Source organism: Felis catus, chromosome C1 (genome assembly GCF_018350175.1).
Source record: "Felis catus isolate Fca126 chromosome C1, F.catus_Fca126_mat1.0, whole genome shotgun sequence".
NCBI classification, from domain to species: Eukaryota; Metazoa; Chordata; class Mammalia; order Carnivora; family Felidae; genus Felis; species Felis catus.
In genome coordinates this window covers 25,033,660-25,052,564 of record NC_058375.1, presented here as the reverse complement: position 1 = coordinate 25,052,564, position 18,905 = coordinate 25,033,660, and the positions used below count along the sequence as shown (strand labels likewise).

General features: G+C 43.0%; 1 protein-coding gene across 8 annotated transcripts in view; it reads right to left on the bottom strand.

Annotated features, from left to right (window-relative positions):
- The window catches only part of AZIN2 (antizyme inhibitor 2), a 33,605-nt gene that overhangs the window by 3,066 nt on the left and 11,634 nt on the right, over positions 1-18,905 (bottom strand). For 5 of the 8 annotated variants that reach the window (XM_045033198.1, XM_019835927.3, XM_006934545.5 and 2 more), the window contains 5 exons: positions 17,842-17,970; positions 16,858-17,023; positions 15,112-15,274; positions 13,800-13,912; positions 52-266 (listed from right to left, as the gene is read on the bottom strand). In XM_045033198.1, coding sequence (XP_044889133.1) covers positions 52-266; positions 13,800-13,912; positions 15,112-15,274; positions 16,858-17,023; positions 17,842-17,970 — 786 coding nt within the window. Of the gene's footprint in view, positions 1-51; positions 267-2,419; positions 2,461-12,262; positions 13,130-13,799; positions 13,913-15,111; positions 15,275-16,857; positions 17,024-17,841; positions 17,971-18,905 lie in introns of those variants that run through there. The other 3 variants (XM_019835931.3, XM_019835932.3, XM_045033199.1) reach the window with 3 other exon arrangements.

The window sequence follows — 18,905 nt, the reverse complement described above, 5'->3', positions numbered from 1 at the left end:
TCCCTACCTGTTCCCTTCTCCTCCCCGACCCCCTTCTCAGGGCCCCCTTACCAGGCCACCCGGGACATGGCATACGTGACTCGGCATGTCTGGGCCCCCTCAATGAGGGAACCCATGCCCACAGTGTAGGCGCCCATGTTCTCAAAGACCAGCCAGTCCCCTACGTGTAGTTGCGGCAGCCACAGGCCCTCAGCTATGCAGTCACAGCCATCGACCACAGGGCCCCACAGGCTGCTGCTGTACAGGGGCTGCTCCATGGATGATTTCTGCAGGAGACAGGGATAGTCACATTGAGCGCAGCCTTAGCATTCCTCCCTCAAAAGCTTTCCATGGCTCCCATAACCAGTTCAGTAAAGACTGGATGGGCACGTAAGGCCCTCCAGCTTCTCTGTGCTCATTGCCTTATACATTCTGAAGCCACAATGCCTGGTCTTAAAGCCAGCCTCCAAGACTTACTAGCTGTGTGACCTTGGGCAAGGTACTTAATCCCTCTGTGCCTCAGTTTGCTCATTTGTAAAATGGGAATAATTGTAGTACCTATCTCCTAGGGTTACTGAAAGGATAAGTGAGCATATGTCAAGCATTCATAACAGTATCTGGCACATGACAAGGGCCCAGTAAAGTAGCACTGTCATTATTGTTATTGTTACCACCTCCTCGCTTTAGTCTTCACTGGCATATCTGCCGCTTTCTGAACCTCTGTAGCTCTTCCCCCTTCCTCAAATCCACCTTGACCTCTGGGGCTCCCTCTTCTATGAAGGCCTCCCATTTGCTCTCAATTCCATGCCAGGCCCCATCGGAGAAGCCAGAAGTACATAGGTGAGTAGAACCCACCCTCCCTTGGGCTCTCAGACAGGGGAGGAAGATGGGCCTCCAACAGATAATCACAGGGTGGCCTGGCAGAGGTCACAGAGGACCCCATGGGGTAGACAGAAATTCCTCCCATTCAGGAAAACTGAGGCTCTGAGAGATTGAGTGGCTTGCCCAAAGACACAACCACCAATTACATAAAATGTTTTTTCTTTTTTTTTTAATTTTTTTTTCAACGTTTATTTATTTTTGGGACAGAGAGAGACAGAGCATGAACGGGGGAGGGGCAGAGAGAGAGGGAGACCCAGAATCGGAAACAGGCTCCAAGCTCCGAGCCATCAGCCCAGAGCCTGATGCGGGGCTCGAACTCACGGACCGCGAGATCGTGACCTGGCTGAAGTCGGACGCTTAACTGACTGCGCCACCCAGGCGCCCCAAAATGTTTTTTCTTAAATGACTGAAAAATCCAGGAAAGAACTCTGTAACACAGACCATTTGCTGACAACCAGTGCAATTTGTCACAGTGTGGGATCCTGCCAGGCAGGTCCTAGGAGGAGAAGTCATGACCGAAAGATGGATGTGAGCAAACCCTGACTGCCTTTTAGTCCCCTTGTCCATCCCTGCTGTGTCATGTTCCAGTCACTCCAGTTGCCCTGGGTTCCCAGGGAAACCCTGTTTCCCTTCCCCTAGCCCCAGCACACCCCATGATGTTCCCTGAGGAACGCCACCAACTCCTAATTTTCCTTCAGATCTCAGCTACAATGGCTTCGTGAAAGTCTTTGCTAAAGCTCCATGCTCCACCCACAAACTTTTGCGTTCATGGCCTTTGTCAAAATTTATAATTAGGTATTTGTGAAATGTATCTGCTCAGGCCTGTCTTCCCTGTCAGACTATAAGTTCCATGACCCCAGAGATCATGAATGACCTCCGTGTTCACCCCACCGTCTCCTCCATGCCTAGCAATCTGGCATATAGTAGGTGCTTTTATGAATAATATCTTTTAAATGAATGAAGGGGTGCCTCGGTGGCTCAGTCGGTTGGGCACCCGACTTCAGCTCAGGTCATGATCTCGCGGTCCATGAGTTCGAGCCCCGTGTCGGGCTCTGTGCTGACAGCTCAGAGCCTGGTACCTGTTTTGGATTCTGTGTCTCCCTCTCTCTGACCCTCCCCATTCATGCTCTGTCTCTCTCTGTCTCAAAAATAAATAAACATTAAGAAAGAAAAAAATTAAAATAAATAAAATGAATGAATGAATGAATAGCAAATATGAGTGGTGAGAAAGGGAAGGAAGGAAGGAGAGAGAAAGGGAGAGAAAGAAAGGAAGGAAGGGAGGAATAGAAGCCATCCAGAGTCTAGAAGGAGGTAGTAGAGAAGACCAATGAGGAAAAAGAAAAGGTGCTTCAATTCCTTAGCCAGCAGCAGGAATGCATAACATTGAGAAAGAAAAGCCATAGATTCCATAGGCAGAAAAAATATTCATGTATATGAGAAGTTAGTAAGCCATTAGTCTCATTAATAAAGAAAAACATGCACATATTAAAAGTCAGAAATTCAAACTATCCTATATTCATTAATTGATCCATTCAACAAATACTTATTGAGCACCTACTATGTGCCAGGCTCTGATCTAGGGGCTGGGAAGTTCATATTCTAAAAAAGGGAGACAAATATATCCTTGTTCATATAACTTAATGTTCTTGTTTATGAGCTTTTTGTTAATAAGTAAAATTGATCTCAATTGCTCTGAAGTATTTCCCTTAGCTCCACTTCTTAAAAAACATTAAGCTAATTTCTAAAGCTTTTGGGGGGAAATTCTATATATGGATCTATGAGGATCCTGAAAAAAGAGGTTCCAAAGGTTCTTTCACAAAAAGTAAAAAGAAAAGACACACTTGCATTATAATGAGTTCTCTTCTTATTAGTGGCATAAATAAAAAATCAGTGGGAAAAAAAATTAACTTCGCAGGGAATAATGCAAAGCTATCCTTTTGCCATTTAAAGCCATTTTTTTAGGGGCACCTGGGTGGCTCAGTCAGGTGAGCGTCCAACTCTTGGCTTCAGCCCAGGTCATGATCTCATGGTTTTTGAGTTCAAGCTCCATGTCAGGCTCTGCACTATCAGTGTCGTCCAAGAGCCTGTTTGGAATTCTCTCTCCCTCTCTGACCCCACCCGAATTGTGCTCTCTCTCTCTCTCTCTCTCTTGCTGTCAAAATAACTTAAAAAAAATTTTAAGCCATTAAAAAAAAAATGTGCAAAATAAATATTCCAAAAGCATGTGGCAACACACTTGTTAAGTCCTCGCTCTTTTTATGAGTCTGGAAACTGAGTGGAAATGGACAAGCACCTGTAAAAATATCAGCTGCCCAATATGCTACGAGGCCCCCCTCTGTGCGAGGGCAGAGCATGCCCACCACTACTTGACAGCTCATCTGAGAGGCAGCTGCAATTCCCGTTTTACAGATAGGAAAAGTCAGAGAGTGGAAGTGACCTGCTGCAGATTCTGGAGGATGTTAGTAGCAGAACTCCGAGTGGTCCTGGACAAGGGGCCTCCTAGCTGCACCAATGGGCTGCCTTCCTCAAAGAGGCCCAATAAGTAAGTGGATCCACAGAAGAAATAAGATCAAACACTTAAAATGTTTAGTGGCCCTGATGGAGTCCTCACATAATTCCCCAACTTTTAAAGAATGAATCAATAATCCCTATTCTACATAAAGTACACAAAAATATTTTAAAAGGAAAAAAATGGAATGAACAAGAGCAGCACACAAAAAGGGGAAAAGCAGAACAAAAACATATGGTCACAATTTAACTTATGAACATACAGGAAAATCTGAAATGAAACCGTAACTAACCAAATCTGCCCTCCTAGTCAAAGAATCACCTTCAGTGATTTCCTTCAATATGGAACAATATAGACAATTTGCCTCTGTATGAAAGGCAGGGACAATAGGAGCAAAGCGAACACTGACTTCATCATAATATGGAAAATATAGATCTACAATTGAAATCTAATTTTCCTAGTACATGTCAGTATGGCATTCAATAGCCTATACCATCTATTCTTGATTAAAACTACAGACAAAACAAAATCAAACCCCACAATGCAGAGAAACTATTTAAAATAAAGAGGCAAATCTAACTTAATGGAAATACATTAGAATGGCCTCATTTCAGAACCAGAAGCAACCTTAGTAATTAAGTTCAGCCCTTCATTTTTCAGATGAAGAAACCAGAGAAACAGGCTGAGATTAAGGTCAGTTACTTAGCCAGTATATGGTAAAGTCAGGACCCATGTCTTCTGACTCCAAGTCTGAAGCTTTCTGTCACCATTTCTATCATATATATCATCTAATAGCCATTAGGAAAAAAATATTTTAAAAGGTATAGTATATAGAAAATGAAAAAAATAAAATATCACATTGCAGAAAACATGTTTGCTTACCTGGAAGATCCAAAGGGAAGGAGGTAATTTATTAGAGGAAATGAAGGAGTCTCGGCATGCAAGCCATTATCTCAGCTCAAAAACACAGGGAAATGTTTCCATTCACAATAGTAATGAAAGCATTACGTTATTAAATTCTTGGATGTACTTGGGCCACAATAACTTATTCAAAGAAAATAATAAAACCTTAATGAGAGAAATAAAATACAAGAGGTCTACACTCTCTTAACTGGAAAAACTTAGTAAAGCAAAAAAGAGAATTCTTCCCATTTTAATAGATTAGGTAGACTACTACTAATTAAAACCCCCAAGATATTTTTCTGAATGTTAGACATGGCATGATAAAAGAATAAATGTGAGCCTATCCAAGAATACTAATAAGCAATAATGATAGACTCAATTTTGTTAAATATTTAATTCCTACCAAAAGAATATTTATACCATGTGTAAGATGTAAAGAAAAATAATAAAATGAATATCTGTGTATCCACCACCAGCTAAAGAAATATAAAATTTCTAATATCTTTGAAACTCCCGCGTGGCCCACCCAGTGACATACCACTTCCCTAACCCCTCCGGAAGTAACCATTATCCTGAATTTTGTTTTCATTGTTCTCTTGCTTTGTTTTCTGCATAGTGTTTAGTTTTGTACGCTTCTGAAATTTACGTAAATGAAATTATACAGTATATAATCTCTGCAACTTGCTTTTTTTGTTGTTGAAACTTACACTCCCAAGATTCATCCAACTAATATATATATATATATATATATATACACACACACAGGTGTATATATATATATATATATATATAGCCATAATTCACGATATGCTGCATAGAATCCATTATATGGAATACACAGTAATTTGTTTATCTATTACCCTGCCAACAAACATTAATGTTGTTTCCAATGTTTTATATTATAAAAATTGCTCCTGTGAACATTCTTGTATTTTTCCCCAAATACATATGGGAACTTGCTGGAAGATACATTATACACACATCTAACTTTACCTGAGTAATGCCAACTTGTTTCCCAAAGTAGAAATACCAACTCCTACCTGTCAGTGTCTAAGAGATCCAACTACTCTATACCCTCACCAACTTTTGATATTGTCATGCTTTGTTTTTTTCTAATCTAGTCAGTAGAAAATGGTGTCTCCTCATTTGTATTTCCTTGATTACCAAGGAGGTAGAGCACTTTTTCATTTTCTATTTGGATTTCCTCTTCTGGGAAATGCCTGTTAAAGTCTTTTGCCTTATTTCTGTTGCTTTCTATTTTGTATTGCTTTTCTTATTTTCTTAAGATTCTTACATAAGAATCTTCCAAATATTCTGTCTACTAATCCCTATCAGTTTATATATGTGTTTCCATATTTTCTTACAGAGTGTGATTGCCTCTTTCCTTTTGCTAACAGATGAACAGAAGCTCTTCATTTTAGTGTAGACAAACATCAGTTTCTTCCTTTTTGGTTTTTAACAGATTTTTCACTGTTCTTCCTTGTTTCAAGGTCAGACAGATATTCTCCTATATTGATATCTGGGATTTATATTCACATGTGCTGTGAGATAGGGATTCAGTTTCATTTTTTGCATGTGGACAATCAGGTGTCCCAGCATCATATATTAAACAATCCCCAGTGATCTTCTTTGCAAGCCCTATCAAAAATCAAGTTTCTAGATATATATGGGTCTTTCCTGTGCTCTCAACTATGGTTTTTTTGCCTAATTTTTTTATGCTGGTGTCCAAACTAAATCATTTTAATTATCATCAGTGTTGGTAATTACATTATATAGTTATCTAGATATTATATATTTCTATTATATACATTATCCATTATATTACCTATTTTTATTATTTTATGGTTACTCTAAACATTTACTTTTTAACATGCATGCCTAGCTTAAAGTCTAAAGTCTAAAATTAATCAATATCTTCCTCTCAGTTAAAAACCCTAGAACACCAACTTGGTCACTTTACCTCCCTACTTACATTCTCATGTTGTCCAGTGTTCTATTTGATCTTATTTGTGGCAGAGGCTGCTAATTGCCTACCCCAGCAATTCCAACCCTCAGTTTTTGCTAGGAACATGACCACCTAGAATAAAGACCATATTTGCTAACTTTCCTTGCAGGTAGTTAGGGCCATGGGACTAACATCTTAGCCCCATAGCTATGGGATAAAAACACAAGTGTTATGTGGCTACTTTTAGGAAGTTTCTTTAAAAGACAACTGGCACATGGGCTTTACTTCTTCTTCTTTCCTGTAAGGGCTGGCACTTCATTTTGTATCTACCAAGATGAGGACAACACCTAGAAATAGGTACAAGTAGAAGCAATATGGTTCCATATGACTCTAAAACCACTATACCAGTTCAGGATTGCCTGGTCTAGACATCTACATGAGCAAAATAAGCCTCAGTATTTCATTCAAGTCATGTAAGTTGGGATCTACTCACAGCTGAACCTAATCACACCTGAAACCTATTTTTAACCCCACAAATTAACTGTTATTGTTGGGGTGGTGGTGACAGTCAATGATCCTTTGGATATACCCAAATATTTAGCTATCTTTGGTCACCATTCCTTCTTGCAACTCAGACCATACATCTGGAATCATTTTCCTTATGCCTGAAGTATATCCTTTAGAACTTCTGTTCGTGAAGGTATGTCTCTCAGTATTTGCTTTGTCTGAAAATGCCTACATTCCATACTCATTCTTGAAAAGCAATTTTGCTGGATACAAAATTCTAGGTTGATACATTAAGGCTGCTACTCCAGGATCTCCTCCTTCCATTGTTATGGGAGAAAAATAAGCTGTAAGTCTGTCATTATTCTACAGGTAGTCTTCTATCTGTCTCAATTCTCTCACTAGTTTTAAGATCTTCTCTTTGTCCATAGTATTCAGTTTCACTAATGTTTGGGATTTGTTTGATTTCCTAAATCTGAAGATAGGTCTTACTCTCTCCCAGTCTATTGACTCTCTGCCAGTTATTAACTTTTTATCTCTCAGCCCCCAATCCACCCTTCTTTGCCTTGCTTTGTGGTACTGGAGCTGAACGCTATAGACTTTCCTTATTTGCCAGGTAGCTCTAAGTTAGGCTTTGTCAACAGAGGTTGCTGGCAAGATCGGGAAGAAAAGACTTTTCCTCTTTTAGTATGCTGTTTTTCTTTGTGGCCCCCTATGGCTCAGCATATGAGGGTCTGGTAGTTCTTACCTCAGTGGCCTTCACAGTTCAACCCTGGCCCACACCCTCCAGCAAGTTTCGTCTCCACTCAGCAGCAGGCTGCCCCTATGAGTCAGTTGTGGTGGGCACCCTCTGACAAGTTTCTTTGTCACTGGCAGGCTGCATGTCTCTGTGACAGTCACAGCCTTTCTTCAAAGGTTTCAACCTCAGCCTTGGAAGGGGGAGCCCTCCTCTGAGTTGCTTCCTTCTTCACTCTCTCTTACCAGTGGTAGTAACTGCTTTTGACCCTTTGAGTAATTAACCATATTTAAATGTTGACAATTCTTTATATTAAAGTTTCCCTGTTCAAATTACTGGTGTGGTTTCTGTGTCCTCATGCAATCTCTTCCTGAAACTATGATTATAGTTCAGACATTATGCTTTCTCACTCTATCTGCCACTTCCTGTGCCTTTCTTATTTTCTGTCTCCATGTCTTTGTGCTACATTGGCATAATTTCTTTAGCTCTGTCTTCCCATTCTCTAATCCTCTCTTCAACTGTCTCTAATAGCTTTGCTTACTCTGTGCACTATTGCAATTATCATACTTTTCATTTTTAGAAGTTCTATTTAATCCTTTTAAAATCTGTTAGATAATATTTTTATATTTTCTTATTCTTTGGTGTAATTTTCAGTTTCTTATTTCTTTAAACATTGTAAATATTTTGTTTTATCTTTAACATATGATAATTCTAATACATGAAATAATTGCAGGACTGATTCTGCTGTCTGTGACTTCTGCTGGCTTTCCTTCAGGGTGACCTATTTCTTTGTGTTTTGTGATTTTTTAATGTGAGCTCATGTACTTTGGCACTTGTGAGAATTCTTAGAAGCCTAGGCTGAATATTTCTACTGCAGAGAGAAGTTGTGTTTGCTTCTGCAAGATAAAATAAATTCTAGCCTTGAGGTTTATCAGACAACACATCAGACAATATGAATTTGGGCAACAAAGCCAGGAAAAGGCTGGCTTATGGCTGTAAATTCTTAATTTTGTGCCCTCTTCCAACCACTACCAAGGTCAAAAAGACATGTTTTTTTGTTGTTGTTGTTGTTTTTGCTGGCCTCCTCTGTGGGACACGTGTTTTCTGGTTTACCCTTACACTGATGATGATGTACTTTTGGGGGGTCCACAGCTTTATGTGAGGGATCCTATCAGATTCCCCATCCTGACTGAGTCCCTAGGAACCCATGCAGCTATCAAAACTGAAGATCAATGCTACAAGGATTCAGCATACACTCCCAGAGAGAAACCAGTTTCAGAGTTAGGTTTTCTCTCTAGGTTAATTAATTCATTTGACTCATATTTGAACAGTCACTATTTTATGTGCTTGGGAGACACTGGCAAACAAAATAGACAAAGTCCTGTCCTATGGGGTTTACAGTCTAGCAGGAGGGAGGCAAACAACAAAATAAAGAAGTAAATTATATAGTATATTGGGAGATAATAAATGATATGAAATAAAAGAAAGAACAGAGTGGGGGAGGGGCAGGTTGCAGTTTTATATAAAGCGTAAGGTCTCACTGAGAAGATGACCTTTGGGCAAAGATGGAAAGGAGGTTAAAGAGTGAGCCCATGTGGTACTTAGAAGAAAGGCGATCCGGGCAGAAGAGCAGGTGCAAAGGTGCTAAGGCAGGAATGTGCCTGGGGGACTTTGAGGAACTGCAAGGAGGCTGCGGTCACTGCAATGGGATGAGCAAAACCAGAGAGCGGTGAGGGAGGGGATCAGAGAAGAGACAGGGCGGGTCACAGAGGGCCTTAGAAGCCCCTGGAGGACTTTGGCTTTAATCTGAAGCGGGATGGGAACCAGAGTAGGGTTTTAGGCAGTTTTAATAAAACTAGACATGATTTGACTTACATTTTTAAAGGATCTCTCTGGTTAGTGGGTGGAAACTAGACTGGCTTTCACTCTAAGTGGAGATGCCTGCTTTCATTTAATTTTGACCTCTGAAGGATCCCCTGCTTTCTTGTAAGTCAGGATACCGTTTTCTTTGTTGTCAGTGGGGCGGCTGTTGAGAGTATCTAGACTACCACGTTGCTGGAAATAGAAGGCACCCTACTGGTTTTCTAAACACAGTACAAAGCTATTGTCAAAACACTACGGAATAGGCTGAACAAGGAAAAAAATTATCAAAAGGTCAGGATAAAGACAAGACATAGTTGAAAAAAAATAAAACTAGTGTATAGTATGGCAAAGAGTAATTAAAAAAAAGCATTAGGAATCATTACTTAAGGATTTTTAAGATTAAAAACTAACAAGATCCACACTTGACAAATGCTATTGCAATACACTCAAGACAGAGTCCTGCTTTTTTAACCATAAAACACTAGAATAAAATAAAATGGCAAGTAAGAAAGCCCAATCTTGTCAACAGAGAGAGGGTCTTCAGGTAGAGTGGAGTGACTGAAGCTTGTACCCTGAATTTTGGTTCCCAAGATTCTTATAAAACTTCTGTGGTACTTACCTCATCTGGGCCCCTCTCCACACCCAACTATAGCTTGCATTTATAAAGTGCCAATTCACATTTATTAAGTCGTATCTTTAACCCTAAATATATGTCATTTTAGACCACTCAATGAACGCTTAAAATGTTTATACATTAAAAGTCCACCTGGGGCACCTGGGTGGCTCAGTCATTTAAGGTCCGACCCTTGATTTTGGCTCAGGTCATGATTGCACAGTTTGTGAGACCAAGCCCCAAACTGGGCTCTGTGCTGACAGCTGGAGCCTGCCTGGGATTCTCTCTCTCCCTCTCTCTCTACCCCTATCCCGTTCTCTCTCTCTCTCTCTCTCTCTCCCTCTCTCAAAATAAATAAACTTAAAAAAAATAAAAGTAGAACTATGGTGAGATCCAGCAATCCTACTTCTGGGTATTTATCCAAAAGAATTTAAATCAGGGTCTTTAAGAGGTATTAGCTCTCATGTTTACTGCAGCAGTATTAACAACTGCCAAGACCTAAATGTCCGCTGACAGACAAATGAATTAAAAAATGCTGTATATACATATATCCAATGGAATATTATCGGCCTCATAAAAGAAAGAAATCCTGCAATATACAACAACGTGAATGAACGTTAAGGATGTTATGTCAACTGAAATAGTCACAGAAGGACAGATACTGCACGACTGCATTTATATGAGGTATCTAATAGTCAAACTCATGGAAACAAAGAATAGAAACATGGTTGCCAGGGGTGATGGGAAGGGAAATGGGAAGTTGGTAATCAATGGACATAAAATTTCAGCTCTGTAAAATGGACAAATTCTAGAGACCTGCTGTGCCTATAGATAATAGGACTGTATTATACACTTAAACGTCTGTTACAAGATGTTTATGTTAAGTGTTCCTACTACAATAGAAAAAAAAACTATATTAAAAAAAGAAAAACCTATATGAAAAAATGGTAACACATGAGTCAACACATGGGTACTTTGCATGAGAAGAGACAAAGGAATGAGGTGGCAAAATGGTAAGAATGCTTATTACACTAAAAAGAAAGTAATACACTTTGGATTATACTACAGAGACAAGTTCTCCCATGAAACATTTTTACCCCGAAACTGATTGGGAATCTAATGAAACCATTCAATCTAACGACCTAGTATCAAAGAAACACAAGGCACGGTATAACGTATTCAATAGCAGTGAAGGGATCCAGAGAATTCACCAATCAGGAAAATCCAGAATGCAGGAAATTTTAGGACCAGTTTTAGTCAGTTTCATCAACAAATAAAGAATTAAAAAAAAATGTTGGCGAGACTAATAGGATAGTAGAGAGACAATTCAACCAAATATAGTATGTGAACCTTTTTTGGCTGCTGATTTCAGCAAATCAACTAGAAAACCCATCTATGAGGCAAGATGATAGGGGATACTATGGAATTGTTCATTTCTAATTTGATAATGACATGATTTTTCTAAAGTCTTTTCCTTTAAAAATTAAAAAAAAAATTTTAATGTTTATTTATTTTTTAAAGGAAGAGACAGAGACAGAGTGCAAGCAGGAGAGGGGCAGAGAGAGAGGGAGACACAGAATCCGAAGCAGGCTCCAGGCTCCCAGCTACCAGCACAGAGCCCGACACAGGGCTTGAACCCACAAACTGCGAGATAATGACCTGAGCCGAAGTTGGACACTTAACTGAAGAGCCACCCAGGGTGCCCCAAAAGTCTTTTCCTTTTAAAGATATATACTAAAATATTTTTTTAAAAATTCCAATAATACTTGTTCTGTAGTTTTCTGTACTTTTCTCATGACACTGTTGTAGCCTAGGTACTAATCACACACACACACCCCTACCCAGCAGAATTGTATTTCCAAAGCATAGACCTTTTTTTCTCACCTACTATTCTGTGCAGGCCTCAGCATAGTGCTTTGCATACTGAGAGTACTCAAATATTTATTAAATTCTTAATTTTTTTCATGTCTTTTATTTTGAGAGAAAGAGAAAGCGTGTTTGTGTGTGTGTGTGTGTGTGTGTGTGTGTGTGTGTGCGTGCGCGCGCGCGCACACACACACGCCTGCAAGTTGGGGAGGAGCAGAGGGGGCGGGGAGGAGAGAGAATCCCAAGCAGGCTCCACACCATCAGCACAGAATCTGTTGTGGGGTTCGAACCTACGAACCATGACCTAATGCTGATCATGACCATGATCATGACCTGAGCTGAAATCAAGAGTAAGATGCTTAACAGACTAAGCCACCCAGGCGCCCCTTATTTAATTTTTAAAAAGAAAGAAAGCAAGCAAACAAAAAAGGGCCAAGTAGGCTCCAGTGATGAGAAGTATACTTTGAACCAAGATTTATGTTTAATATAACTTTCTGTACATGAGGTCCAAACACAAAGTCCTGGGGAACAAAGAGCAGGGATGCAAAGCTGCCATCCTGACTAGTGAAGGGGATCTTCCTTGGGGAAGAAGGTACAGAAACCCCCAGCCAGCCTGAGTCCCTCTGACACACTCCAACACAATTGTAGCTAACTTATTATGTGTGCTGTCATCTGTCTCCACCACCAGACTGGGGCCTGACCCCGCATCTGGTCACATGGCTGGACCTGGTAAGTGGTTGACAGCCCAAAGGAAGAAACTTCAACATCATCCAGAGGAGAAACAGGACATACCACAAAGAGGGTCAGTAACATCGTGGGGCCTGAGACAGCAATACCAACTGGAGATTAATCAAAACAGAGACTCTGGATCGGGGGTGTGGTAGTGGGCTGGGCCCACTCATTCATCTGAGGAGCTGAAGGGAATGGGGAGTGGATCAGGGACTGCATGGACCAGAAAGAGGTGCACTGGAAGGCAGAGGGGATCTAAGGGAGACAGGAACTGAGAAGCAGCTGCCACCCTCCTGTATGACGCGGGGCATGGCTGCCCGAGGCCAGCCTGGTTCTTTCTCAGTGCAGAAGGATGTGGGAAACCACAAGAATGCAGGCAGGGCTAGTGCATCACAGTGGAAAAGTGAATTCCTGAGCACATCAGGGAGGCTTACTCAGACTAGCCGGAGGAAACCACATTTAACAACCCAGCTACAGAATGAGGATGCAATCAAGTTGTGGCCTGGGCACCTGGAGGTAGGAGGGGTCCTTCTGCCTGTGATAGACGAGGGGCAGGAAGAGCTACAAAGAGGAGCTGACATCTGAGTGGGTCTTGAAAAACTAGACAGGATGGAAAGAGAGAGCAAAACAAAAACACACTGAGCACTCATGATGGTCTAGGTGCTGGTTAGGCACTTGAGTTCCCTTCCAGGAAAGGGGCTACATAGACAAAAATACAAAGGTGTGCCTGATTGTCTTCCCCCTCTTTGTCCATTCCTATTCCCTTGTTAACCTAGAAAAACCCATTAAAGATGAACTGTTTCTTTTTACTTCTAGAAATTCACTCCAGGGCTTGATCAGAGATGGATGTCAAGATATACTTGCAGTGCTCAAAAACAGGAAACCAAACCACTAGGGTTAGATTAGTTAAAATAATACGTAGTCTTCAAAAAGCATGTTGTCAATGATTAGCTAATGGTATGGAAAGAGCTATACCCCATATTGAGTGGGAAAAAAAGTAGTTACAAAACAATACAATCCAACTTTATTTTTTTTAATATAATACATTTTTTAAAGACTGAAAAATCTAATGTTCAAAGCGTCTATCTCTACATGGTAGGATTATGGATGATAATCTTCTTCATCCCACTATCTTCTATAATGAATGTTTTACTTTTTAAAAATTAAATAAAAACACCCCCAAAATGTTATTTAAACACACACACACACACACACACACACACACACACACACACACAACTGAAAACAGGCCCACGTGGGGTAGGCTCACCTTCTGTAGGATGGGGGTAGGGCAGGTGTTGTCAAACAAGACTGAGTTGAAGATTCCATACACGCCCTCACCGAGGTGGTACACGATGGTCTTGGGGGTGGAACCGCTTTCCTCTGTGGGGAGGGGAGGGGTCAGGGGAAGTACAAGCAGCAGTGTGAGGGGGGCTGGGGCTGGGGAACTGGCACAAAGGTAGGCTCAGCAAGGATGATAGGTAACTGAAGCAAAAAGGTTGCCCCTTCCTCAACTATGGGGTGGGTCCTGCCTCCTCCTATGACATGAGGTTCATGTTGTGCACACTCACCCTTGCAGCTGAGCAACCCTGCCCAGGACATACTTCCTAACTGCATCTGAGCCCCTGGATGCCCAGCAAAGGCAAAAGAGCAGCCCAGCCAAACTCAGTACCCCAAGATGTTAAGCCACTTGCTCAGAGACACACGATGGGGCAAGTGCATGAGCTGAAATGAGAAACCAGGTCTCCTGGCTGGATTAGATACGGCAATCACCCAGATTTATAAAGGAAGCCAGAAGAATGTCGTCTCTACACACATACACACACAGGTACACGCACACACAGAAGACCTTCTACCTGGAGCCCACCACCCTGCCAAATGGATTCTCAGGGGAAGACACACAGACCTCAGCTCTCTTGCCTGGGGTCCTAGAGCAGAAGACAAAGCCCCAAGATCAGAGTCCCTGACCCCACTCACTCAAGAGGCTGATGGGAGAATTGATCTATCTGAAAAGGCAAAGATGAGTGCTGATGTTGCAGTGTGGGCAGAGAACCATGAGTCAGTCCAGCCTGCACTTGAATTCAGGCACTGCCCCTTACCAGCTGTGTGACTTTGGGCTAGTGACTCAACTTCTCTATGCCTATGTTCTGTCATCTGTAACTAGACTTAGACAAATATAAGTTGTTATTAATTATTTTCATTATGTTATGAGAATCAGTAGGATGAGTAAGAGTCTGTACTTTGGAGAGGAGACAGACATGAGGTCGAATGCAGGCTTTACTTTTTCCTATTAAGCAATTCACTTGTATTCTCTTTGGCTCTCAATTTTCTCATCTGTACAATGGGTTAGTAAAGTATCTATTCTCCCTGAGGTTGTTTTGATCTCAATCTTCACAAGATATAAACATGCATAGGAAGAAACAATAAGTATCTTGGAGGTAAGAAAGGACTTGGTTGTAAGTTTCCCTAAAGCAAAGATCCATCCTTCAAATTCCCCATTCCCTAAAACCAGACCTTGCTCAGCCAGTCACTGTCCCTAGCTTGAGGAAAAAATGGGGCTGTGCTGCCCACCTGGCACCTACCCTCCCTGCCAGGCTGGTCCAAAAGAACCTCCTTCTTGGCGATGATGCTGACTGCCAAGGTGAAGGCCGAAGTCACATAGTAGCGCCCCAGCTCCGCAAGGATGTCCACACCACATCCCTCTGGGAAGTACAGGTCCAAGGCTGAGTTGATCACAGAACAAATCTGGTGGTAGGGGGATGGGAGACAATTACATATTTGAAATGTGGGGTTTACATACTAAGGACTTGCTATAGCTCCAAGTGTATTTTTTTTTTAACAACTTTTTCTCTTTTTTTAAAGTTTATTTATTTTGAGAGATAGAGAACGAGCAGAGGAGGGGCAGAGAGAGACAGAGTGAAAATCCCAAGCAGGCTCCATGCTGTCAGTGCAGAGACCAACACAGGGCTCAATCCCAGAAACCCTAAGATCATGACCTGAGACAAAATCAAGAGTCAGACACTTAACTGACTGAACCATCCAGGCACCCTTCCAAGTCTATTTCTTGAAAGCTTCTTTGATTTCAGAAAGAAGGACTTGGCAGCTGCTAAGTTCCCAGCTGGGGACTGCAGACAATTGGCCAAGAAGGTAGGAGGCAAAGAGAGCTGGGTCAAGACTCTTATACTCATGTAAGTCAACTTCCTCAACGCCTACATTATGGGAGGAGGTATTCTCAGATTCCAGAAGCCCTGATATGGAACTTTCTTTTATAAATGACCAATCTGTTAAAAGACACGTGTTTTTTTTTTTTTTTCCACAGAAAATAAAGAGAAGAAAAAAGATCAAAACCACCCTTAATTCTATCATGCAGATTGTTAATCATTGTTAACTTTTTGGAGTAGTCCCTTTCTTTTTTTTCTCTTTCATACAAATGCCATTTTTATTATAAACATAATAGGGCAATATATATGTATATATATATATATATATATATATATATATATATATATATTTCATAACCTTTTACTCAACAGATTCTGTGAATGACCTCAGTGGGTAAGTCATACAAATGTTTCATAATTTAACCAATTCCCCAGCGTTAGATGGACCAGGAAAGTCCACTGGACTTTTGTTATGAACACCGCAACAAGGCTCATCTTTGAAGCTCTTTGTGTCCATCAGGGGTTATTTTCTTAGGGTCAGTCCCTGGATGTGGATATTCCAGGACCAGGCTCTTACTAAGGAGAACGACCCCTAGTGGTTAGAGTGGGGATTGCGGTGACACATTTTTCTTCATTTCATCTTGAGAGGAGTACACAGAAGGTGGGCTTTTCCTTTTCCCGCCCTCCCCTTTGATTTCTCATCAGCTCACCCAAGGGACAACAGAGCGTACCAGGCCCTCAAAGAGTTTTAGGACTTAGCAAATAACACTGGTTAAGCTTCAAATTTGTGCATGGGCTAGAGACAGGCAGAGCTGGGACTCAGAAAGTGACATAACCTCCAAGAACCTCAGTTTGCTCAGCTGTAACACAGGGCTAATAATAAGATAGTTCAGGGGCTCCTAGGTGGCTCAGTAGGTTAAGCATCAGACTTTGCACTGACAGCGAAGAACCTGCTTAGGATTCTCTGTCTCCCTCTCTCTCCGACCCTTCCCCACTCACGTGCTTGCTCTTTCTCTCTCTCTCTCTCAATAAATAAACATTTAAAAAAAGATAATCCAGGTAAAGCACCAAGCACAGTATGCAGTACATAGGACCCACTCACAGTGCCCAGTACACACCCCCCACCCCCCACAGAGCCCAGTACCACACTTCTAACCCCAGGATTACCTCTTCGAGTCTCACTTTGGCCCCCTCCAATCCAGGGAAGCCACCACCAAGGTCCAGGATGTGCATCCTGTGGCCCAGCTCAGTGCCCATTTCAAACACAAGCCGGGCGTCTGCGATGGACTGAGTGTAGGCCTGAAGGTCAGGACAGCCAGTGCCAACGTGAAAACTGAGGAGGGAGGAAGAGACTTGGCTTACGTGCAGGGCCCCAGGTGCCACCAGCTCAGCCCCAGCCAGGAGCAACCTTGGACAGGCACATTGGACACTGTGCCCATTCTACAGATGTAGTGACTGAGTGTCTCAAAGGTTAAATGCATTGCCAAGGGTCTTGTGGCAAGTAAGGAGTGGACAAGAGACCAGATCTAAGGTCCGCTGGTATTTGGTGTCCCTCCCATCCCTTTGTGCTGCCACTGGGGCTGAGCCTTCTGGGATGAGGACCAGGGCCCTACCGTCAGCCAGGTCTGTATGTACCTGTCAGTGGTGTAGCCTGCCTGTGCTTTAGTTTCCCCATCTATAAAGTGGGGATAAGATCCCACAGGGCTGTGGGATAATGTACCTGAAGCATTTAGCACAGTGCCTGGCATATCCTAAGCACAGGATCAATGAAAACTATACTGTTAGGCCTTTATTATGACTTCTTCCATATCCCTGCAAGAAGAGAGGCACAGCAAAGATGTGGCTGCATAACCTTTGGCCTACAGGCTGGTCTAACTCCTGCAAAGACAGGTCTCTCTGGGAACCTCCAAGGACAAGACCTTGTGGGGACCATGGGGTTGAGTCAGCGGGACACTCCAAACCTTCTTTCCAAAGAGAGGAAAGTCTCCAATGGCAGGACTCTAGGCCTGTGGCCTGAGGACTCTGTGCCTCTGATGGCAGGACTCGATGGCCTCCTTTGGAGGCCCTGAGGGGGCTCTTGTACAGAGTTGATTAATTCCTGGGAAAGGGGCAGCGGGCCCAGCAGGGGAGGTGGGGCCTCCAGGTACTCACCTCACACCCACCACCTCCATGTGGCTCCTCTTGGCATTTTCAAGCAGGTGTCTGCAGGATTTCAGCGACGCCCCAAACTTGAAGCTCAGGCGGCTCGGGGAGTCCTCAGCAGCGATGTGCAGAACCATCCTGAGGAGACAGGCACCTCTGCCGGGTGGACCCCATCTCCCCCTACCCCAGCCACGTCCTCTCCGAGAAAAGGGGTGTAAACTCAGAGCTGCCCGCCCCGCAGGTCCCTGACCCCTTCATGTCCCTGCATTGCCGGTCAGCCTCCAGGGCCTGTCAAGTCCATTCTCTGAACGTCCCTGGGCCCATCCCTAGGCCCCTGCCCTGGTCCCGACCTCCTCAGTCCTCTCCAGAAGCTCCACCTCTTCAACCAGCCTCCACACCAGCCAGACTTTTCCAACTTTTCTTGTATGAGAGGCACCACTTTTTAAACACAGTCTTATTGAGAACCCCAATATCATGTAAAACAGACAAAATGAAAGCTGCTTTGGGTGAACCAGAGTGGTCCAGCCACCTGGCCTCCCCATCATTCCCAGGAGGCCCTCCCTGGAATCCCCAGGGTGTCAAGTGACCACGTGCAAGCCACAGCCCGAGCAGAATGTCCAGCCCTGACCCCTGCCAGAGCCCGTTTGCACCCGGCCCCTGCCCTGTGACCATGTTGACCAACATTCACTGTTGCCCTCGCCCTGCACACATGGTATGTTCCAGCCACACCAAATTCCTGCTCATGTCTCAAACGCCCCCTGCTGTTTCCGACCTCCATGCGTTCCTTGCTTCAGCAGTTCACTCTGATGCACTGTCTGTGCGCCCTCCTAGTTCTTTTCACCCCTCAGGCGCACCTCAAATGCCACCTCCTTGGCGCAGCTTTCCTGACCACCCCCTGTTGCTCTCGGCCCGCGACTTTGACCTCCATAATACCGTGGGCTTTGCTCTGCTCGGGCTGTAATGGTTATTCTTGCCTTTGTCCTCGTCAGGCCCTGGCATGCTGGGTCCAGTCCAGGAGTGCCCACCCCAGCCTCCCGTGAGTGTGGCCGGGTCCAGGGCAGGGTCCTCTGCTC